This window comes from Microplitis mediator, chromosome 7 (assembly GCF_029852145.1).
Source record: "Microplitis mediator isolate UGA2020A chromosome 7, iyMicMedi2.1, whole genome shotgun sequence".
NCBI lineage: Eukaryota > Metazoa > Arthropoda > Insecta > Hymenoptera > Braconidae > Microplitis > Microplitis mediator.
The window spans coordinates 24,264,391-24,289,542 of NC_079975.1; the positions used below are offsets into that span (position 1 = coordinate 24,264,391).

General features: G+C 26.1%; 1 protein-coding gene across 2 annotated transcripts; it reads left to right on the plus strand.

Moving 5' to 3' along the window:
- Positions 1-24,800, plus strand: LOC130672250 (uncharacterized). 2 transcript variants are annotated; one of them, XM_057476691.1, is made up of 7 exons: positions 1-529; positions 6,220-6,343; positions 15,510-15,620; positions 18,045-18,182; positions 18,272-18,369; positions 18,876-19,041; positions 24,630-24,800. In XM_057476691.1, exons 1-7 carry the CDS (start codon positions 404-406, stop codon positions 24,731-24,733), a joined length of 867 nt encoding a protein of 288 aa, XP_057332674.1. In that variant the 5' UTR covers positions 1-403; the 3' UTR covers positions 24,734-24,800. The 2 variants fall into 2 exon arrangements, with proteins under 2 accessions (XP_057332674.1, XP_057332673.1); XM_057476690.1 differs by lacking the exon at positions 18,876-19,041 and adding an exon at positions 19,136-19,301 and having other exon boundaries at positions 2-529.
- Positions 24,801-25,152: the final 352 nt, after the last annotated feature.

A 25,152-nucleotide genomic window follows, 5' to 3' on the forward strand; every position in this document is an offset into this window, starting at 1 on the left:
CAGTTCTCCCGTATGGACGAAGTCAAAGCTAAGTCGAGTTTATGCTTTTCTCCAGGTAAGCTACAACACTAGTCGTGCCGTTAGTGTTGTTGCCGAGAGAATGGTATTATGTGCTGCTACGTGCTTATTAAATCATCAGCACTACCATCTTATTACCAACAATAATTAATAACTGTGTTAATATTTATTAATTTTAAATTAATAAATACCTATATATGTGTTATTAGTAAAGTGTTTTGTCGCGTTTATTGGAATAATTTAGTGTCTTACGGATGCTCAAGATATCATTTGGTGATCATTATTTTATAGTAAAATCACCAGGTCTTAATAAAGATCTAGGTACCAGGAGTATAAATACTAATTATAAAATAGTTTAAATTATTTAAACAAGAGTTTTTAAAAAATGCCTTGCTCTGCGGTTACATTATCTCTGGCGACCATAACCGGCATCATCGCCACGGCACTTCTTGCAATTGCTTTTTCCACGGATAACTGGCTTTACACAGAGGTCAAACGCGCCCAAATACAGGTATTATTCCATTTATATATATATATTTATTTATACTAATAATATAACATTATACTGTAAAAAAATTTCGGATTTAATCCGGAGTAAATTTGAATCCGCATTCACGCCGAATTGGAGTGAATGCGGATTTGAATAAAATCCGGATCACTCCCGATTTTATGATCCTGAAGTCAGCCGACGTCTAGCAATTTTTGGATTTTTTTTTTAGAACGATAAACTATAAAAAAAAATATTTGAAAAAATTGCACTTATAGTTTTTTTGATTTTCTACATGTGCATATTTTTAGTTTTTTTTTTTTTTGTAATTGATGTATGGAAAAAAAATCCGAAATTTGCTAATTGTCTGTTAAATTCAGGATCATCCGATTTTTCGCAGTGTATATATTTAATATCAAAGTTCTGGAGATAAAACAAGTTTGCAAAAATAGTTTGTGTGTACGCGTTAGCACGTTAATGGTTTGCCAGTTCAGTGTTTGAATATACTTTTAAAAGCTAAGAATGTTTGTAAAACGATGAGAATACCTGGGTAAAGTAATACTTTGAAGGAAGGAAAAAATAAATAGAATCTCAGAGGATCTTAAGAAAATTACCGGCTTCCTGGATTAAGGTGTAGTGGGATTTCGCTGGCGTCCTTGCACCGGGTTAACGTCCTGGGTCGCAGGGCTCACGAGCTCAAGATTCTTCACGATTCTCGTACCTCGATAAAAGCTTTTTCTCTTATATGCTCTTTCATCCGTCTACACTTATGTTCTTACACATTACAATACCTCACTTACCTTATATTCACTTCTCGCTTATTTTTTATTCTTTTTTGTAGTAACCCTCCTGTGAACCAAACAATATAAACCCTTTTATAATTACTTCTTTGTTTTAATTATATATTCTTCAAGTAGTTTTTCACTTTAACGGAAATTCTGTGAACTTGACCTCCGTTTAAATTCACCAGATTTTTATTTTATTTATGGCCATTTTTTTTTTTGAATTCTTACACAGAAAAAAATGATTTATTGGTGCAAAAAAATTTCACTCGACCCAAGACAATTTTTATTGGACCCAAGAAATTTTTTGCATCATGAATTGAAAACAAAAATTTTCTTAGGGTGAGAAAAAATTTTCTTGAAACACAAAAGAATTTTTTCTGTGTACAGTTTTTTTTGTCATGTACAGTGTTACATCTTTGTATATATATTTATGATAATTTTATAAAAATATTTCAACACATTGTTTATTTTATTTGAAACTTGACGATCGAGAGCCTTTCCAAGCGATCGGCATTCCTCGCCGCGCCCATTTTAGCGCGTTGACTCAACAACTTTTGAGTTTACTATTTGTATGTCTATTTTGATTTAATTATACTGTGAAATACTTACTTTTATCTGATGCAATTATAAAAACGCCTCATTAATGCTAATTAATATATTCAATTAGAACCCACAGAAAAAAAAAATTCTCGACTGAATGCATATATTCTTGATTTTCAAAATTTTTTTGAAAACCTCAATCTCCTTCGATCGCGAAATTTTCTTGGCTCAAGAAAATCTTGACCTGATTCCCGAAAACTTTCGTCTTCAAAAATATTTTCTTGGCAAACTTTTTTCTGTGCAGAATTTAGTCAATGAAAATTTAAAATGTCAAATTGTTGTATTCATTTTCTGCAATATGACTTTACTGTGCAGATATATAAGTAATTGATGATAAAAAATATCTATATAATGAATTTTGAATCTGGTATTTGAGGATAATTCGTCCCGTATAAAAAAACAATATATGGTTAAAATATATAAAATTATATATGTTTGCAACAAAAAAATATATGATATATTATATTGTATATTACAAAAAATTATATAGAGATTTTAGCCGATTTAATATAAAATTATATACAGTAGTAAATATATGTATTCCATATATGTAACTTATATGTTTTTTATATTAAGCTATATATACATTTACATTTACCTTATAATATATTGTATTTATATATTTCCTTTTATATTCAAAAAATATATAATTTTTATATGAAATGAAATATATGGTAGCATATAATTTATATTATATATGGCACCATATATTTTCTTTGTTATATTTAAGCATATATTTTATTCGGTGTATGTATATGTATATGAGTATATATATTCGCATCAAATTAACTAATTTTTAAAATTTTAACTGCAATTTAAAGAGTATATTAAAATTTAGATCTAATTTAATTGGAGTTGGTCATACGAATAAGAAACTTTTTTTTTCCATACGCAATATAAGTATATGTTTTTATATATGATCAGAATATATTTTTCGTATATGATAGAAATATATATTTTTATGTATGATAAAAATATAGTTTTCGTATATGACAAGAATATACATCTTCATATATGATAAAAATATATTTTTTGTATATGATTGACATATATATTTTATATATGCTAAATATATACGGACTCGTATATGATGAATATTATACTTTTTAATATTAACAAAAAATATATCAGAAAATATAGTTAAATTGGCCACATATATTTTCTTATATTTATCATATATTTTTACATATATTTTGATCATCTATGTTATTTTCATACGGTTACGTATAAGAAATTTTTTTTTTTCATACACAATATGAATACACGTTTTTATATATGATCAGAATATATTTTTATGTATGATAAAAATATAGTTTTCGTATATCACAAGAATATATATTTTTATATATGTTAAAAATATATTTTTTGTATATGATTGACATATATATATGCTAAACATATACGGACTCGTATATGATGAATATTATATTTTTTAATATAAAAAAAATATATCAGAAAATATAGTTAAATTCACCACATATATTTTCTGATATCTATCATATATTTTTACATATATTTTGACCATATATGTTATTTTCATACGGGGTATTAGTTGTTATGTATATATTGTATTAACGATACCAAGTTACAGAAGGATAAAAAATGTTGGTCGGACACTGGAAGAGCGAGTAGTTAATGTGGCGGTATGGTGTGGCATGCGTTGATCGTACAGTTATTTTACTAACACGATTTACCTGAAGTTGTATGTATACACGAGAAAGTCTTGGTTGTACACTGTGTGGTACAGTGTTCCACAATAATGTGTACAGGTGTACCTGGATAAAAATATAAGAGACTTAAAATTATAGTAATATACAACCTCACCATGTATATATATAAATATAAATACATATATATAACACATATAAATATATTTAATCACACTTGCATTCAGGTCACGCATTCAATCGGACTAATTATCATTGCGTGAATTATTACCCCGCATTATTTATTTTAAATCTCAGTAGACAAACTTGTTTCGGATTAAAAGAAAGTTTTGGTCGTGAAATTAAATCGCCATTTGTCAATAAATAAAAAATATTTATCTACATATTTTATAGGATTTATATAAAAAAAAAAAAAAAGTTATACAGAGAAAACACGGTCTGGGATGACAGTAAACTGGTTGGCAATTTTAGAAATTATTAATTAATGAAGAATGCGTTGATGTAGTTCAGTATCGCAACTGTCTATTACATACTTTTGTAATTAATTACAACTGTAATTGTAATTAGTTAATAAAACTTTGAATATATTTTAGGAATGTTAATATATAATATATGAAAAGAGTTATCTAAACTTCCGGGAGAAATATAATAGGAAGAAAAAAATATGTATATGTATATGTATATATATATATGATGTCTGGTGTAGTGACCATAGTATGGAATTATATATTTATTTAAAGTTATGGATGAATAATTTCAAAAATTATTCGGAATACCACCGATTGATAGATTTTAATTCTGTACTGAAAACTCTAAATATCAGGCGTGGTAAATAAAATATATAGTTGGCATTTTCCTTTCCATGCTAAAGAAATCGTCGTCGCTGCATCGGCGGAACGGCGATGTGAAAGCAGTTGAAACGGTTTTAACCCGATAAAATTCTTTTTTTTTATTTCTATTTTTTTTTAACTACAGGACGCTTGTTAACACGCGTTGATTACTCAGGCTGTGTAGATAACATTTAAGTTTAAACACGGGCTTTGTATTGCTCAATCTATGCTATTATAATATTCGGAAATTTTTTCAGCGATAGCTAAAAAGGTAAATGCATATTAACGTTTACTGTTACTTTAGTATGTGTTTATTGTTTTTAAGAAAAAAATACTCCGGAAAAATTTATTCTTGCAAAATTTTCTTTGTTTAGATAAGATTTAATTTACATTATTGAGTTAATTATTGCAAACAATATATAATTATTTTTTGCAATTTTATATTATTTCTTAATTTTTAATTATCAAGATCGACTCGAAAATCGAAATAAATAAAGGAAAGAATTTAATGCATAAATTTTCACTTTGTAAAAAATAATTATTGGCTTCGTTATCAATGTATTTGTAATTACTGAAACAAAAAAAAAATTCATATAATGTTAACGATATCACTCCTATTTAATGACTTAGCGGTAGCTAAATAATAATTATTACAGAAACGTGTTTTATCATTTTAAATAATATCGAGTTCATAAAAACGTCTGAATAATTTGTTACAATTGTTTTTATGGGTACAAAAATGTATATAATATATATATATGTTCAAGAAAAAAAATTACGAGCTATTTTTACACTTAATTATAAATTTTTTAAATTTAATTGATAATTTGAGACACTAATTTTTTTGAAATTTTCTATTTCACGGCAAATTTATGAGAAATATGAGATTTTTCATAAATATATATACGCGAAAAGAAATTTTCTTTAAAAATTACAGAACTACAGAAACAGATTCGTTCCAAAAAGATTCTAAAGAAATTCCGCATGTGGAACTTCTGAAAATGAGACAGATTAGAACTTCGAATGGAACTTCTTTGGAACATTAGTTATTTTGATGGTAAAAAAAAGGTTTTATGAACAAATTCAGAGTCAAAAAAGGACGTTCTTGGAACTTTTTTGGAATTTTTTATGGACTTTTTTTGTTGTTCTATACAAACTTCAAAAGTAGTGATTTTTGAACTATTTTGGCATGTTTTTAGACCGTCTTTAGTCTACAAAAGATGCAAAAGTAGTGATTTTGGAATGCCTTTTTTAATCCATAATAAAAGGTCAAAAGTGGTGATTCCGGAACTTTTTTGAAATGTCTATATAAAATTCCAAAAAAGTCCTTTTTTGACTCTAAATTCGCTCATAAAAACTTTTTTTTTTTACCATCAAAATTACTAAAGTTCCAAAAAAGTTCCATTCGAAGTTCTAATCTGTCTCATGTTCAGAAGTCCCACATGCGAAACTTTTTTGGAACGAATTTATTTTACACGGGTAATCTTTTATTAGATAAATATTTGTAATACATAATACGACAAACAATACACGCTTTAGTATTTTTCACGAGTATGAAATGAAATCTTTTGTCATACAAATACATGGCTATAGGATTTCAATCGATTGATTCAGTAGAATACGGAATGACAACAGTCGTTAAGTATTTGTAAATAAAAGTTATGATGCAAGATTTAATTCGCTGTAGCCTTGAATGAAAGACATTCAAACCTCTTGCTTTTTATATTAGTATTTCAATTCTATTATATTCTATTCTATATTTACTCACTAGCATAATCTTTAATTTTTTATTTACATAAATTTAACATAAAAAATTTATTATTTAATTTCAGCAATATGCGTCAAAAAACGCTGAACAAAGTCACGTAATAGAACAGATGAACTCAAAGTATTATTATTACACAAGGACCCAGGGACTTTTTAGGATATGTTATCCAAAAGAACGTCCACCAACTGGTAAGACAAAAAATATATCCTTCAATAAGTCATATTAATCAACAATGTTCAAATTTTTTTCGATTTTCAAGGATAGTTTTCATGGAAATTTAATCAAATTTATTTATTTTAACAAAACGAAAACATTGAATGTAAAAAATCGGAAGTGAATACGAATTTCATTTCAATCTGAGTTCACTCCGTCCTTTAGAGTTTCGGAATTAAAAAAAAAAAATCACTTTTTACACACGGAGGAATTATTGTTGTTTCAAATACTATCCCTGATTAAACAACTGAATTCGACCGAATTAAAAATTTTAATTCTGTTGTAATTTTAACAGAATTCAACTGAATTGAAAATTTGAATTTGAATTAAACAGAATGAAACCGATTTAAAAATTTCAAATTCGTTTTAATTCAGTTTAATTCGGATTCAGAACCAGAAATCGGAGAATCATTTTCTAATTAATCAGAATTAAACCGAATAGAATTATTCTAATTCGTTTTAATTTGGACAAATTCTGGTTTTCCTGCCGAATTAGACAGAATTCATTTTTAAGTTAGGTACCGAATTAACAGAATTTATCTGAATTAAATAGAATTAAAAATTTAATTCTGTTTAATTCGATCGAATTCAGTTGTTTAATCAGGGATGGTGTCATAGTAAAGCCGGACCATTTCGCACCTACAGAAATTTAAATCCATGGAAAAATTACTATGGCCATAGTAAAATTTACAACTATATCACAAATTACTGTAACCATTTTTAATTTTATTGTGGTCACAATAACTTTTCCGTAAGGTGGCCAACATGGCCTGGCTTTACTATGACACCAAAGTGTTTCAAACAGGAATAATTTCTCTGTATACAGAGTAAATAGAGATTTTTTTCGAGTGAAGTAATTTCGAAGAGATTGAATTTCATTTCAATTCGCATCCACTTTGATTCAAATTTTGATCCCACACGAAAAAATATATAACCCGGGAAAATAGTATCTATGCGGATTATATCTTTAGTATTGTCCTTCGTAAGCTATTTTGCCGACATATTTTCCCAGATATATATTTTTTCGTATGGAATAAAATAAACTTCCATTTGAAGTGAATTTCACTCCGTCGGAAATGAATAAATAAAAAATCATTTCCTCCGAGTTTACGCAGAATTCACTCCGGATGTAATCTGCGGTCAGTCTGAAAATTTTTTACAGTGTAATCTAACAAAAAAATACAATATAACTATTCAAAATATATGTTATATATGATTACTCAAAATATTCAGTTGGCTTTAAATCCAAAAAATTTTTAAAATACAGTACTAACTTTTTTTTCTGAAATCTTGATTAGTTTTTGATAATTGGGTTTATTAAAGTCTTGATACGTAATTTCTCGTATCTAAAAACTAATTATACTGAAAAAAAAAAAAAATTCAACTAAAATTATGGTTTTCAAATAACTATCAGCTTCAAAATTAATTGACTTATGGAAAATAAAAAAAATTATTGAAACGAAATAAAATAAAATACATTGTAATTTTAATTTTCATGACATTCATGACTCAAAAATTTTGAGTTGCGTAAAAATAAAGTATATAAATAAGTTAATTTATATATTATATTTCTGATTGATTTGAAATCGTTAACTTGAAATAATTATATTTTAATTTCGATAAAATTTTTTAACAGTAGACATAATTATAATTAATAATTGATGTTAAAAAATCATCATTACTTTCTAATTGTATGCTCACAATAATAAAACGCAGTTTTAAATCATCTCTTTGGCTTTGGACCCACGTAATAGGTTAAAAGTTAAATAAAACGAGTGTTGTTCGCTCAAGTATCGGGTGAAATCTTGAGAGGAATATGTTTTTAAGTCTTCCTGCTATGAAAGTCAGTGACGTCCAAGAGTAGGCCTACTAATGTTACAACAATTCGTAACGTCATTGTTGAGACCGGAAGACTTTAATTTTTTTTACTGTTACCGAAATTTTTATCAAAAATTAAACTTAGATCTCTGCAATTAAAAATAATAACATTAAATTGCTAAGAAAGTTATTTTTAGTCTTTATTATAAATTATAACCATAATCTGAATTACTTTTCTAATAGTAAATTTTGAAATTATATTAATCCATGATTTTCTTCTATAACTTTTACTATTAATTTTAAGTTTATGTATATAAGTATAGTGCTAAGGTGATCTTTAAAAAAGATATAGTCTTCTTAATATAATTGAATATATTTAAATATAATTATTGTATAACAATTTTCTATATAGTAGAAAGTTAATAAAAACATATTTTATTTACTCACATTCACTTTTAGAAAATGTTAGCATTGAAAAATATATATTTTTTTTTTTCGTTTAATCTTTAAAATTTATTTACATAATTAATTCATCAGTATTAGTAATGAAATTAATAGGAAAAATTAGAACATTATATTAAATAACAGTTAAAGTTTTTTATTATAAGTTAATATATATGTTAATATATGATACAGATCATTAATATAAAAAAATTTATAAATTAGTTTTGTTTTCAATTTAAAAAAATTTTTTTAGATATAAACTTAATTCGATTTGAAAATTTTTCTGGTTACCCGTGTCAAAAAAAATTCGTTCCAAAAACGTTCCTGAATGTTTTTCAAACCTTAAAAGTTGTCAAATCAAATTATTTTTGCTCGAAAAAAATAAAAAAAACGTAATTATTCACTTTCTAATTTTTCAAAAGTTTCAAAAACGTTCAACTTAAAGTTTAGAACCGTCTCAATTCTGTAAGTTCAATGTCATGAACGTTTTTGGAAGATTTTTGAAACGAATTGTTTTTACACGGGTACACGCAGATAATTTTACGGTATTTTTTGCATCAAAAATTTATAGAAAAATTACTATAGTCACAGTAACATGAGGACAGTATGGAATTATTGTACAAATTACCGATACTGTAGAAATTTTAAAAATACATCGAACAGAATTTACAAGGTGCATTGTAATTTTGACAAAGCAACAGATAAAATTTATACCAACTGTATAGTAAAATTTATTAGGTTAAATCAGAGTATATAGTATGAAAGATCACTGTTGATCACTGTTACAAACTTTTCCAGATCAAAATTAATAACTAACCTTTGAATTTTTTATTTAAATTGATAAGGTAAGAGATCTAGTACCCGATCACTCATGTATTTTTATATCTATATTTATTAAATTCTACTAAATATAGATATAAAAATACATAAAGTGATCGGGTACTAGTTTCCTGATCGGGTACTAGGTCTTTTACCTTAAGGTCAACTTATTATCTAAAAGAAAGTCAAAAATAAATGAAAAAAACATTTGACTTTGACTCAGGTGACACTTAGTATCCATTTAAGTAAAAAAAAGCCAAATTTGACTTAGCTTTGGCTTAATTGACGTCTCTGATTAAGAAAAATTATTTGAAATGATTCACAACAATTTGAATCGACTAATATATAGATATACACTTAGCACATATTAAATCATTTTTTTAAATCAGGGGTGAATTCTAGTCAAAAAATCGAATTTATGTTTTTTTGACCCGGATTTTTGGAACAAATTTTTTCACACGGAGAATTACTCTTCCAAAAAATAATTTTGATTACTGATAAGTTCAAAATTTTTATGCTGTAGTCATCTTTTTATTTTCTATAAGTCTATACTTCTGCATTATTGTTTTCTTATTATTCTGAATCAGTAACTTTTATATATATTCCAATAAATATATTAAATAATTATTCTGTGACTTGAAATCTCAGTAAAATCGATAGTTCAAATACTTTTCCATAATTAAAATTAATTATTAAAAAAAATTTCAAAACAAACTTTTACATAAATATAAATATGAATCTTCATAAATTTTTACTGTGTTAAAACATGCATGCGTTAACATTAAATTACTCGCATTTTTCTTATATAAATATATAAATATATATATCACATTTTTCATACTGATAATATAAAAAAGAATTACACAACAATTTTAAATGAACCATATTGTATATATGTATAAATGTATAATAAAAATATACAGTGATAACACGAGAGGTATGAATTAAAAAAGAGAAAATATATATATTTATATATGTTTTATAATTTCCGGTATAAGATTTGTTCTTAACGCGAAAAAATAATAAAAGATTCCGTTAATTTTTTTCGCTCGAAATGTGCGGTAGCCGGATCACAACCGTTAGCACAAATGTTAATTACTTAATTGATACATCAACGGACGTGGCTCGTGCTTTAATACCACTCTTTTTTTTATCATTATTTACCAACTAAACCATCTAAGTTTTATATAAAAGTAAACAACAGCATCACGCGATAAACAGCAAGAGCTTAGAAAATTAAAATTTTTATAATCATGACTACAAAGTTCAGTTACAATAATGATAACAAATTAATATTATTAGTAAGTTGTCTTACACAGTAAAAAATATTGTGTATCTGTGTTAAAAACGGTCCGTGTTGAATTTTTTGTGTTGATTATTTTGCGTCAAATCAACACAATTCTCTGTGTTACTTTAAAATTTTTAATCGATCTACTATTCAACACTTTAAAAGTGTTACCTAGTACAAAAATCGATATTATCAACATTTATTAAGTGTTACTTTGAAATCAACACAAAAAAAGTGTTGAAGCGACAGTTGAATTGTGTTAAAAAAATGTCTTTCTTCTATTCACGCGGGAAGCGACATTAAGCATCAGTTTTGCTTGGTTAGTTATTATTTTTGTGACATTGATTTTATTTATTTTCAATTAGACATAAAAAAATTAAGTTGACAAAGTTCATGATTCGTATAGTTTAAAAAAAAAAAAAAATATTTAAAAAATTGCATCTGTGGCTTTTTTACTTTTCTACGTGCGCACATTTTTATTTTTTATTTTTTTTTTCGTAATTGATTTGTTGATAAAAAAATTGAAAAATTGTTAACTGTCTGGTAACTTTAGGATCATGTTTACTATCACAAAATAGCTCAATGTTAAATAATAATTGTTGACACTTTTGATATCCTAAAAATAATTAACGGTACAAAAATAAAATGTAAAAGTTAACATTATTTTTGTGTCGCCATTAACATTTAAAAAGTGTTAAAGTTACTTCTCATATTACTCGAATTGTGTGTTGAAATTTTAACACAAATTTTGTGTTTAAATTCAACAGAAACAGTCTGTGTTGAAAAATAACACAAATATTGTGTGGACCGTTTCTAACATACAGATTGTATTGATTTTAACACAATATTTTTTACTGTGATAGTGGTTGGTAGGTAATAAAATAAAACATAACATTGACAAATGAGATTCTCATGACACATAACTGGAGGACGGAAATAACTGATGATAGCCTCTGCACTTGACTCAATCGTCTTCAATGTACCGTTTACTTTGACCGAGAGTACCTTATCGGGTTTCGGCATTCGCATGTCACACATCCGGCGGTTTGTTTCCGGTTCTTATATGGACCTTATTATTTATTTATAAAACGTGGTCATACGTCAACACTTGAATTATTTTATAATAATTATCTATCTTATTTATATTTTTCAACTGTCCCATTACATGTATTTATATACCTACCCACAGAAAAAAAGGATTTCTCGACACAAGATATCTTTAGCTTCATGGATCGGTGAAAAAAAAAATTTTTTTTTCAATTTATAATGCAAAAAATTCCTTGGGGCGAGTAAAATATTTTTGCGCCAAATAATCTTTTCTTTCGGTATTGGATCGCGTTACTAATTCCAAAAGGACTTATACTTTCATACGCCTTTTGGGTTCCGGAAAACTTTTTAAAGAAAAGAGGGCATAACTTTTTTTTACTACCAATCGTTTTGGGGACTTATTTTAAAGCTCAAAACGATTGATACAAAAAAATTATAAGCCCTGTTGGCTTTAGAAAGCTCTTCCAAGCCAAAAAGGCGTACAAAAGTCCTTCTGGAATTAATAACGCGATATATATATATTTTTCAAAAATAGTGTTCTGATTGATTTCAAGATCTTGACATTAAAATGAAAATAATTAGAAAACAATGCGGAATTTCGAAAAACTTTATCAGAAATAATTTGTAAGAAATAAAATTGTCTACAAAAAAGATTCTATGACATTTTTTTATAAGTCTGATAGTTTCGCCGGAAAAGTAAAAAGATCTCGAAATTTACTATAAATTTGACTTCAGGCTCCAATAACTTTTGAACAAATGAATTTATCAAAAAATGATGAGACTTTTTTTGTAGAGCGTTTAATTCCCTACGAAATTATATCCTGAGCTTGTCTGTACAATCAGCCATTGCCGAAGTATAAAATTCTAAACTTAAAATTTTTTTTCCCATGTTATTTAAATGGGAAATAGAAAATTGCGATGAGCGACCTCTGAATATTAATATTAAGAGCTTATCTTTTAACAGGCATTTCATTTCACCCCCCAGCAATTATTTAATAGGGAGTTTCAAGAAAAAAAATAGTCGATTTTTCTAAATCAGTCAATATATATAGGAAAGGAAAAAAAGTAATAATTCTGAGAAGCGATAATGAAGAAGAAATTAAGAATTGATGACGATTTGACCTTACGTTAAATCCAGTTTTGTCTCAACTAACTGTATACAAGCTTACTTGTCCAGCTTTTACGTTAAGGTACTAGTCGGAATAGTTATGTAGAATTTAAAAGCCGTTTATTTGTCCTAGATACTGAATACTAAGATATTTCATTAAATTATTATTCATCTTTTGATAAATCTATTACATACTTGTTTGGACAAAATTCCATAAAGTACTCGAAAGAATTTTTTTAAACGTTTTTATTGTCATGGCTAAAGTATTCATTTATATTTACTTCTGTAATAAAAATTTCTCGTTTATATATGATATTTAAAAAAAAATTTTTTTCAAAAATTAAATTTCGATTTTAGGAAAGGCATCTAATATTTTTTATTGCATTCGTGACAATCATTTTAATAAATTAAATATTTTTAAATCCAAATATTTGTGAAATCAAACAAGACTATTGTGTCTGTTTGTAGGATCCAGGTTCCATTTAAAATTTTTAATATTTAATAGAGAGAAAATGAGAAGATAACGGTTTTGATAAAATAATTTTTCGATACACCGTATAATTATTTTTCATTTAAAGTAAAAATTAAATTTTACGATTAACATTTAAAAGAACCCGGGAATAAATGAAGCATAAGACAGCATAAAGTATATTATAAGAAAAAAAGAAGGAAATTTTTTTTCGCTAAAATTTTGGAGTATAAGTTATTGCTTAGAGTCAATTAATGGCTCATTAGCCTCTAGATTTCTTAAATAAAATTTTTTAAATAAAAAAAAAATATGTTCTCTAAAATATTGTTTTACTTTAACACTCGGTTTTCTTATACAAAAAATCCGTCCTTAGCAAAATGTCTGTTTGATATATTTTTAATTTATGAAAATTTGAAAAATTCAAATTTTATGGTCAATAATTACTTTTATTCAACTGATTTAATTAATTAAAGTTTTATTATATCTAGCGCTTATGTCATTGAAGCTCATATTCATAATTAAATGATGAAAAAATAAATATATTTAATTATTACCATATTTTAAATTATTGACCATAATTAAATAATTTTGAAATCAACAAGCCTTCAAAAACAGGAATAAAGATTCCATTTTTTAAAAATTAGTTAATTATACGAATACAAATTCAATATTTAATACCCATGACTTTTTCATTTTATTTATTATTTTGTTTACGGATTTTAAATCATTCTAAATTATTTATTTCTATATTAATAATAATTTATGCAGGAATTTTATCTAATTGCTATCTTCTATTGCTATTAAAAATAAATAATTATATACTTTTATTTAATCATTTCACTAAATAAAAGAAATTTATATAAATTTCGTTGCATGTCAAAAAAATAGTGCTTACAATTAATTTTTAAAAATCTTTAATTTTTTATATCATCATAAATAATTTAATTATAATGAATCGAAATTTTTTACGGGACTAATATTGTCGGACTTGAAGGTTCAAAATCGGACCTCTCAGTGAATGTTCGGACCTCTGGGTTCAAATTTGGAGCTAGAGGACTACAAGGCTCTTAATCGGATCTATTTCGGGCTATAGGGGCCTATATAGGCTCTAAATTTCGACTCGGGTTACTACTACTATTTTTATTATTGTTATTTTTAAATACATGATAAAATTAATTACAATTTCCAATCCCTGATTAAAAATATTGATTGAAAAGAATTGAGAAGCGGTCACTCCATGCAAACTGTATATCTATATATACAAACAAAAAATTTAAATTATTGAAAAGAATTCGAATTTCATCACTTTTAATTCTTTTCAATCAATATTTTTAAACAGGGATAGTTTTTAAAGACATAAATAAATTTAATCAATTGGAAAAAACTTATAACTGACACAACTTTTTTTTACTGATAAAATCTCTTTTTTCTAATAAATTATTTATCCGATTAAGTAATTGTGTATAAATTTTTTAAATTTAAAAACTCACTATACAAAATTAAACAACCATAAAAATATTTTAACATTTAAAACGGTAGTTTTATTAATGCCGACGAGATACTATGCATAATTACAAAGAGAATTATTAATTTATGAGTATAATATTAAAAAGTAAAATAATTTTAAAAGTGTACAAAAGATCATAGATGAATATTGAATAGATTTTTCATAATTAGCTAGTTATGTAAAGGTATAGTATATTGAATGTGAGAATCTTATAATCTTCGATCACGTAATTATTAGCCGGCTTATCTAAAGTAAAGGATGTAATCCTAGAAAACAATGAGCCCATACATGATACTATTAAAATTTTTATTAGAGTTAATAGCGATATTATGTCTCAAACAAATTTTCATTTCGTCCTTGTGCTCGTTAAATTATTAATTTATCTTTAGTTAGTATACATATATATATATATATATATATATACACTCCCTCGATAAGTAAACCTACATATTATTGAATCACAAGAAGAGACTTTCAGCATCGCCATATAAAGATCAGTGTGAGACTCTAGCTCGCAATGACGATAGACAACTTTTATTATATTAATCTCCCTTTTTCTGCCGACTTTTAGACACTTATTTATATACTAAACAATGTTTTATAAATATATATATATATAAAGTAACATTATTTACTTTCAGTGGAAACTTATCTCAGTCCAGTGGAAACTCATTGTATGAATGTTGACTATTTCATCCCAGATGGAGAAAATGAAACAAGAGGATTTTCAGAAGATGCCATGACCCGACTTCGTATGTTTTAATTTTATATAAATTATATGTAGGGAAGAGTGGGGCAAAATGAGACATCATATTTTTTATAAATGTGTAGGTTGAAATGAGACACCATTTTTTAACAAACAAAATTTTTAGGAAATGTTCATATATAATCTCTAGAAAAAGTATCGGGTAAAATTATTCTTGAGTAATACGAGTCGTATTATACGACTATTTTAGAATTTTGGTCGACAAAAATTTTTTCGTATTTTTTTTTCAAAAATTTATCAAAAAATTAAGGTAAGAGACAGTATCCGATTACTCATGCATTTTTATATCTATATTTACTAAATTTTACTAAGTATAGGTATACAGATACATGGAGTGATCAGGTACTAGATCTTTGGCCTTATATCAAAAATATTTTTTTTTTTTAAAGTTCATTTTACCCTCAAGCCAACTCTTTTTTGCCGATTTGTAATAAAATAATTCAGATCTCGTGAAAAAAAAAGGTTAAGAAAGCGTTGAATATTTCCAACTTCAAAACGTGATACAACGACGAGCCTTTTTTGAACATTTTTTACATTTTTGAAAATTTAAGAGAAAAATCAGATTTATTTAATACTATTAAAACACGCTCATAAAAAACGTTACACGGAAAAAAATGAACTATATAAATTGAGAATGACAAGTGATATAATGATAAAGTGGTCAGTAAATACCATCATTCTAAATAGTAATTTTTTCATTTATGATTAAAATGTGAATAATTACAGGATTAGTACACTGAGAGAAAAAAAAAATTAAATCCAAGTAACCATGTTTACTTAACTCATAATACTGAAAACAAGAAAAAATTTACTACATCGAAGTATAATATTTCTTATCTTTATAACAATTGTTTGAATCTACTCATAAATTTCTACAGACAATGCATTTTTACTAAAATTAAGAAAATATTTACTTGGCACTATTTAAGTAAAATAATACTTAAATCAAGAAATTTTACTTGGAAATATACACTTTTTTCTCTCAGTGTATGAAAATTTATTGTCTATATAAGAAAAATTACTATTTGAAATTTAAAGGTCGTAACTGATACTTAAAAAAAAGATGACACGTATTATAAAATTTACTATTTGAATGTTAAAATTTCCCATATTGACAACCGGGTTCCGGGTTATAATTTCAAATAGTAATTTTTAAAGTTCATTTTTTTCTGTGTTGAAAAATAGTTCAAAATCAATTTTTTCTGGAAAAAAATAAAAATTTATCACTTTTAATGGAGTCAAAAAAAATTTACAAAAGTCTTAAAACGTTAATTTATAATATTAAGTCAATTGTTTTTGCCTTTGTATTTTCAGAATTTTGAAAATCGTTTGAAAAGTTCGTGATTGTGTCACGTTTTGAAATTTCAATTTTTTTCTACACGAGAATAAACACGAAAAATTTTTTTTTTGGGTCAAAATTTTGAAATCGTTTTATTTGGGATGACCAACTCAGCTCTACTATTTTTTCTAGAGACTGTAGATAAACATTTACTATAAAAAATTATTGGTGTCTCATTTTACCCCACTTCTGCCTATATATATACATACATATATTTAATATTTACACTTTAGCCCTGGAAATTTTCTATTTACACAGACTTAAAATTTATTCTCTAAAATCACATGAATTTGTCTTTACATAAAACAAAACAAACTAAATATAAATTTTCTAAAAACACAATTGAATCGTTTATTTGAGAAACCCCATAAGTAAAAAAAACAAAATTTTTCAGGAAACACAAAAAACATTTTTTTGGAAAAACTTGACATTAAAATAATAAACAAATAATTGAATACAATGATGTTAGCGTCTCTGAAAAAGATTCCAACAAGAAAAATTTAATTTTTTAACTGAAACTACTTAAAAAAATTATTTAAAGTTGATTGACTTATGGAGTTTCTAAACCAAACGGAAAAAAAGTTATAAAATCATTGTTTTTTTAAATGTTTCCACTCAAATTATTTATTACACTGATAAAATGAAGTATGAAATATTTATTTGAACTCTGCAACTCAGAAATTACAAAAAATTATAATTAATTTAAACATTTTAATTAGTCATATAACAATCAACAATAAAACAACATTTTAAATTAATTTCCCAAAAAGGCGCGAATTTTAAATTTAAAAAAAAAATGATTTCTGTAAAACTAAAACTGTATATGTTTATTTGAGTCATTGACTTATAAGTTTTCTCAATTAAATGAAATTGCTGTCACCCCGTTAATTTTTTTTTAAACGCTAATTTGATGCATATTTTGATTGATTTTTTATAGAGGGACATCCGAAGAACCCAAAAATGCAAAAAACCCAATTTCGTAAAAAACATGACTTATGGGGTTTCTCAAATAAACGATTCAATTAAATTACCAATAATATATAACTAAAATATAAAAAAATAACTTTACAGATATGGGAAGATCAATCATCGCTCTTTTTATTCTCGCATTCTTGGCCATTTTCGTAGCATTTTGGACGGGAGTAGTCGGATGTTGGAGAAGATCACACGGAAATGTCACAGCCACCGCAATACTTATGCTGATTGCCTGTAAACAAATATTTTATTCCCAATAAAAAAAAAAAAAAAAAAACATAAAAATAACTAAAATAAATATATATTTAATATTTAAATAACAGGCCTACTAAGTGCCGGTGGAATGGGACTTTGGCACGGTGTCGAGTACTACGAGAAAGAAAAAATCGTAGGCGATGAATACTACCAACAATGGAGCAATGTGAGTTACCACAGCCTAATTATTTATTTAAATATATAATATATACATACATTACACATATAATAAAATAATAATGCATATATGTGTTGAGAGAGAAATTATATACGGGAAGTCGACAGTGATCAGTGAAAATAAGAAACTTATTGTGAGTAAACTTTTGAGTACTGCATATATATGCAAGTTAACATTCTATATATATTATAAATATATATAGCAAAGTAAACAATGTGAATATCGAAAATTTCTCACGAGTCATTGCACGTCCCGGATATTTTCTCTAATTTCATCTTGATATAAATGTATATACTTTCCTGTTCGGATTGCGCTTTTCATGCGCTACTTTCAGATGTCATTATTCAAGTGGTTTCCAGACCAGTAAGCCAATCTTGTCACCTAGACAACTTAGTGCTGGTCACTGTTATATATTTATATATATTTATATATAAACGAGAATAAAAGATAAAAGATGTATTGAGTTAAAAGTAAATAATTTTTTTGTAAAACAGGTGTTGAAGAATAATGTTGCCCAGTGGTATGACTGGTCATTTTATTTAGCCTGGCTTGGAGTCGCAACGTGTCTTGCGACAATGACTCTTTTCTTGATAGCAGCATCATGTTTAAAGAAAGAACGAGCGCGCGAACAGGCTGCTAACATACAATATATTATGCCAGGTGAAATATTATTTTATAAATAAAACTAATGGATGTTCGTTTTTTGTTTTATTTTTTTTGGGATATCTTCCTCTCGCACACCTGGAACTTGTAGATCCTCAAGGAAAGCTCGCTAATCTCGTACGACTGGTCGTATGTGGTGGCTTGGGTCGGCGTCGGTTGGTCGCTGATCAGCGCTATATTATTTAGCGCTGCTGCGATTTGCTTGAAGGGCGAGAGAATTCGCGACGAGGCGATGAACATGCAGTACCTCATGCCTGGTACATACGTAACACTTTTGCTTCTACTAACTTATATTTTAGTTGATGGATATTATTATTTTAACAATAGTCGGGTCAAAAATAAAACTTTATTTAGTCGAAATTTCCAGCCGTTTCTCACAAGACAAACTCGACTTTTTTTACGGATATTAAATACATTGCCCTATCCAAAAATTGGTTACATGACTAAATAACTAATTCAAAATATCTAATTTAAAATATCTGACGACAAAAGATCTAATGACAAAATATTTTAATCAACGATCATAGTTTTTGGTTTTAGATCAGGTTTTAATTCTATTATGGTACAAGATATTTTTGGATTAGATCTAACTTCTTAGATATTTTGACGTTAGATATTTAGGGTCAAATATTTAGTCGTGACACCCCAAAAATTCCCGTATAATCCATTAGAATGGGTCAAAAGCTGCATAAAAATCAATACAAGTCTACAGGATTCTATGCGGCTTTTGACCCATTTGAGTGGATTCTGTGGGAATTTTTGGATAGGGTGAGTTTTTGTCTTCACTGTCTTACTTAGTCACGATTTAAGACGAAAAAGTCGAAATCAACTCGAAATTGGTTTACACATTTTACACTAAAAAATACTGCTTACTTTTGACTTCGCTGAGCAAATCTACAGGGTTCCATACCTAATGAACTTCGAAAATTTGAACTTTGGTAAATTTGAATTTTGAATAATTTAGTATTTCTTTCATCAAAAATAATTTTTTTTGATATAATTATGTTTTCATTCATTCATCATCATCATCAACATCATCATCAACATCATCATCAACATCATCATCAACATCATCATCAACATAATAAAAGTTCAAATTTGCCGAAGTAAAAATGGTCAAGTTAAAATTGGCAAAGTTCAATTTTCAAAGTTCATTAGGTCGGTCACCTTTATGGTTCCAAACCTAATGAAATTCAAAAATTTAAACTTCTACACTTTGAACTTGGCAATTTGAATTCTGAATAATTTAGTATTTCTTTCATCAAGAATAATTTTTTTTTTATTCATTTATTATCATCATCAACATAATAAAAGTTCAAATTGTCAAGTTCAAATTGGTAAAGTTCAATTTTCAAAGTTCATTAGGACGGTCACCAGTCTACAGTAAGGGGAATAAATAACTATTTTTCGATTTGGTTCTGCAAGTCAAAAGTAAAGTCAATGACTGTCGTGTTCAAAGTGAAGATTAATAATTTCAAACTAAGAGAGAAAAAATTCTAAAAGTTGACAAAAATTTAATTCAAGTCGAAAAAGTCGAGATCTTGTCAAAAAATCCTCGGCAAATCGATGACTTCAAAAGAAAATAAGGAGAAATAAACCTAAATCAAGTTTTATTTTTGACCCGGGTACAAATTACAATGTTTTGTTTTAGACGAATATTTTTTTTCTTTCACTTCCGGTACAAAGTTACTTTCTACAAATCAGAAAAAAAATTATCAAGATTTTTCAAAGAATTTTGAAATTCTCTCATTTAAAAGTCATGAAAATCATGACTTTTTTTTTAATTATCTAAAACTTAGGTACTATTTATAACATCGTCTTCTAATGGGGACTGATCTGTAAGAAATTGATTGGTCTTCGAAAATGTCATTTGCAACCGAACTGTAACTTTTCATAATTTTCTGAATAAAATTGATCTTCTCTCCCTTTTAGAGCGTAAACTACTGAACATACAATGAAAATGTCAAGGAAAATGTTGTGGGAAATTTAATTTTCTTCAAAAAAAGTTCTATGAGTCAAAGCACTAAACTCCATAGTTCACGAGTTACTGAAATTCTAGTAATTTGAAAAATATAAAACTAATGGCTTTCTTTTTTTTTAGCGATATATAAATTTTGATATTAAAATCTCAGTAACTCGTGAACTATAGACTTTAGCGTCTTAACTCATAGAGGATTTTTTAAAGAAAATGAAATTTCCTACAAAATTTATTTGAACTTTTTTGTCGTATGTTCAGTAGTTTACGCCCTAAACGGAAAAGAAGATAAATTTTATTCAGAAAACGATGAAAAAATTCCACTTCGGTTGCAGTGGACTTCGAAAACCAATCAATCAATTTCCTAAAAATCAGTCCCCATTATAAGACGATATTATAAATTGCAACTGAGTCTTATAATTTAAAAAAAAATCATAAAAATTTCATGATTTTTAAGCGGGAAAATTTCAAAATTTTTTAGATCATTCGGGCTGGAATTAAAAGCCGAAACTTCCAGATAATTTTTTTTCTGTTATAAAAAATAATAATTTTCTACCGGAAGTGAAAAAAAAATCTTTTTCATCTAGAATAAAACACCCTAATGCATATTTACAAAAAATAGTTTAAGTGTAAAACAAAACTAATGGGCAATTTATTTGTAGAAACTTTTTTCATTACAATTGAAAGTTTTTTTTATTTAATTTTATCGGTTATTAAGTAATTATGTTAATGTCCACCCATTGAACAAGTAGAGAAAACTCATCACTGTAATTAAAGTACAGTATAAATAATAAAATAATTCCTAGTTAAATATATGCTGCTAATTTTTTCGACATTTCCGCCAAGTTTACTTAATATGTTACAATAATCGCTAACGTTCCCATTCATATAAATTCACGCACGTTTTTATTTATAAATAATTAATCAAAAATTAATTTATTGTAAAAAAAAAATAATTAACATAATTTTTTTTAACAAAATTACAAATAAAATAGGCAGCAAAATATAAAAGGCATTGTAATTATAGTTATGATAGCAGTAATAATAATAATTAATTAAATGGTATAATAAAATGTTCAAAAAAAAATGACATGAGAGCTCAATATTCTTCCTCAGGTACTTTTACTTTTTTTTTAAGTATTACGCTCTGTTTGCCTCGTGGATTAGTATAATTTTGTCACGCTCTAGCTCTAAGACGGCACTAGACTTTCTATGTCGCCTTTTTCCGTCAGCAATCGATAAATTTATCAAATCAATTTTATTATTTTTTATACTCAATTTTATTAAATGCGCAATTTAACGCCTATAAGTTGTGGTCAAACGAGGATTCTCACGATAAATAAAATAATATCAGACATTCACACAGTCATCGAGGCAAATGGAAAGTGGCATACTTGCCTAAATAAATTTTTTATATATATTTTTTTTTCATGTGTGCGAGCATACATATAAATATATAATTATACGATATAATTGTATATGTAATGATCTAATGATATACTTTTTATTCTGAGAATTAAATTATGATAGTTTTTATTATTATTATCTATATTATTAAGAGAATAAGGAAAATATTCTTCCGGCCATATTTATATGATAAAATTAGTTGATGTTATTAAACTTGGTATCGTTAAAAAAGCCTTGACTTAAATTTGTGCCATAGTTTAAGCTATTTTTTTATTGCCAAGTATCGAGATAAATCAATTTATCTATACTGTTGAAAATAATTTGAAAATTACAATACAAAAGGAATTGAATTTTCATAACTAGATATTTGAATTGTATTTTCAATGAAAAAAGCTTTAAAATTAATATACGTAATTTAATAATCAAGCTGGTATTCAAAATTAAGAAAAAAAATATGAATTTTAATAAACGTACTTAAAATTTACACTTGATTTTTAAATTTTAAAAGCAAGTATTGAAAATTCTAAAACATATATTGAATTTTAAAAATTCTATTTGAAATTCCATAATACTTATTTGAAAATTCAAAAAAAAGTATTTGAAAATCCAAAGTGTTAATTTGAAAATTCAAAAACGTGTATTTTAAATTCTATATGAAATTAGTAATGAAATTTCAAGCACAAATGTATGTGTTTATTGCGTTATATACAATCTTTGAAAATTCAAACAATTTTTTTTACAGTGTATCATTCAATGTAAATTTAAATTACGCGGGAAAAAAGATGATCGTATTTATTTCCTTTAAATAAATTAGACTGAATATGTACTGAGAAAAAAAAACTTTTTTCAAGTATCAGTGCACAGTAAAAAAGGACCCGTCGAAATCAATATATATCGTGTGTAAAACGAACGTTTTACACTTATTTATGTGTTATTTTAACATGTGAGTGTTAAAAAAAGTTAGTTTCGAGTAAAGTAACATTTTTGTGTCTTAAAAAATCAATCGATTGCGACAGTTCAAACAAGATGAATACTGTGTGTTAAATTGACACACAAAAGTGTTAAAAATTTAACACACAGAATTTTGACGTACGCTTTTTTTATACTTTGACGATTCGTTTTTTACTGTGTGTGTTTGTATCCTCCTCAGAAAACTATGGGTTCAATCTTGGTAAAAATATACTCTAGCCAAGTATATTTTCTTAAAATAAGTATAGAAATTCTAAAATCATTGCTCATTTGGAGTATATTTTTACTATGATTAAATAAATATTTACTTGGGGGGATACAAACACACAGATATTTGAAAAAAATTTTTTTTTCTCAGTGTGTAATTATTATATATTTATAATTCAGAGAGAATAAGCAAAATTGAGCCGATGTCATGTCTTCTATGATAATAAAAATTAAACAAATTTAATTTGGTATCGATGAAAAAAAAATATATCAGACGACTAATAAAAAAAATTTGACCGCGTGTAGATTTTTTTTCAAGAGTCCCATGATTATATAATCATCAAAATAATAATAAGATTTGTCTTATTAAATTTAAATAATAATAGAAAAATTCTAGAGTTCACAGAAAAAAAGGATTTCTTGGCGCAAAAAACTTTAACTCACGTCAAGAAAATTTTGACTTGTCCTAAAAAATTTTTCGCATTATGAATTGAGAAAAAAAATTTTCTGGAGGCGAAAAAAAATTTCCTTGAGTCAAGAAAAAAATTTTTGGGGCAAAAAAAAATTTTTAGTCTTAAGAAAATTTTCGTTTTCATTTCATAATGCAAATTTTTTCTTACCCCAAGAAATCCTTTTTTTCTGTTTCGACTTAACAGTATAGATTTTAATAAACAGATAAATTCAAATCATATTTTATAAATTTGGCAGTAATACTCGGGCAGTCACGTAGTGACTGAACGTTGCTCGTAATTATTATTATTATTATTATTATTATTATTATTATTATTATTATTATTATCATTATTATTATTATTATTATTATTATTATTATTATTATTATTATTATTATTATTATTATTATTATTATTATTATTATTATTATTATTATTATTATTATTATTATTATATTTAATCTAATTATTAAAATATTGCCCATCGCGATTTTATTATAAATTTTTATTATTATTTATACTATAAGTTTTAATGATACGTTATTAATATATAAAAAAATATATTATGATTACAGTGTATCCACAGAAGCAGCAATACGCTTATGCCGGATATCCTGCACCAGCGGCTTATCCAGGTCCTTACTACCATGGCTCTCAATATGGACCTTATAATTATTAAAAAAAAGACTGTATGATAAGCTGGGAATTTATAAATCGACACACAACAAAAAATAAAAACAAATAAATAAGAAGTTATCTCATGAAACTAGTTAATTAAACACAATAAATTCAAAATAAAATTTTATAAATTTGCCGAGTAAAAACAGAATATAGTCGCATCCCTGTATGACTTTTTTGGAGCCGCAGCAAATAAATTAACCGATCGCTGCACTACAGCCGATATTTAAAAAATAAATCCTCGAAATACTTGATAAAAATTTATGTTTTTTTTATTTAAAAATATAAATTTCCATTTTTACTCGGGTCTATAACTTTAAAATTTTTATTGAAAATTAAAATATTGTCCTTAGTAATTATATAGATTTTTTTTATATATATATATATATAAATAATGTTAACATATATGATAAGTATGAA

Bases quoted from the DNA above. Each gene is read 5' to 3' on its own strand.
- LOC130672250 (XM_057476691.1), top strand. From the start codon at position 404: ATGCCTTGCTCTGCGGTTACATTATCTCTGGCGACCATAACCGGCATC. The intron at 530-6,219 runs GTATTATTCCAT...ATTTAATTTCAG, and splicing joins TCAAACGCGCCCAAATACAG to CAATATGCGTCAAAAAACGC. The intron at 19,042-24,629 runs GTGAAATATTAT...TTATGATTACAG, and splicing joins CATACAATATATTATGCCAG to TGTATCCACAGAAGCAGCAA.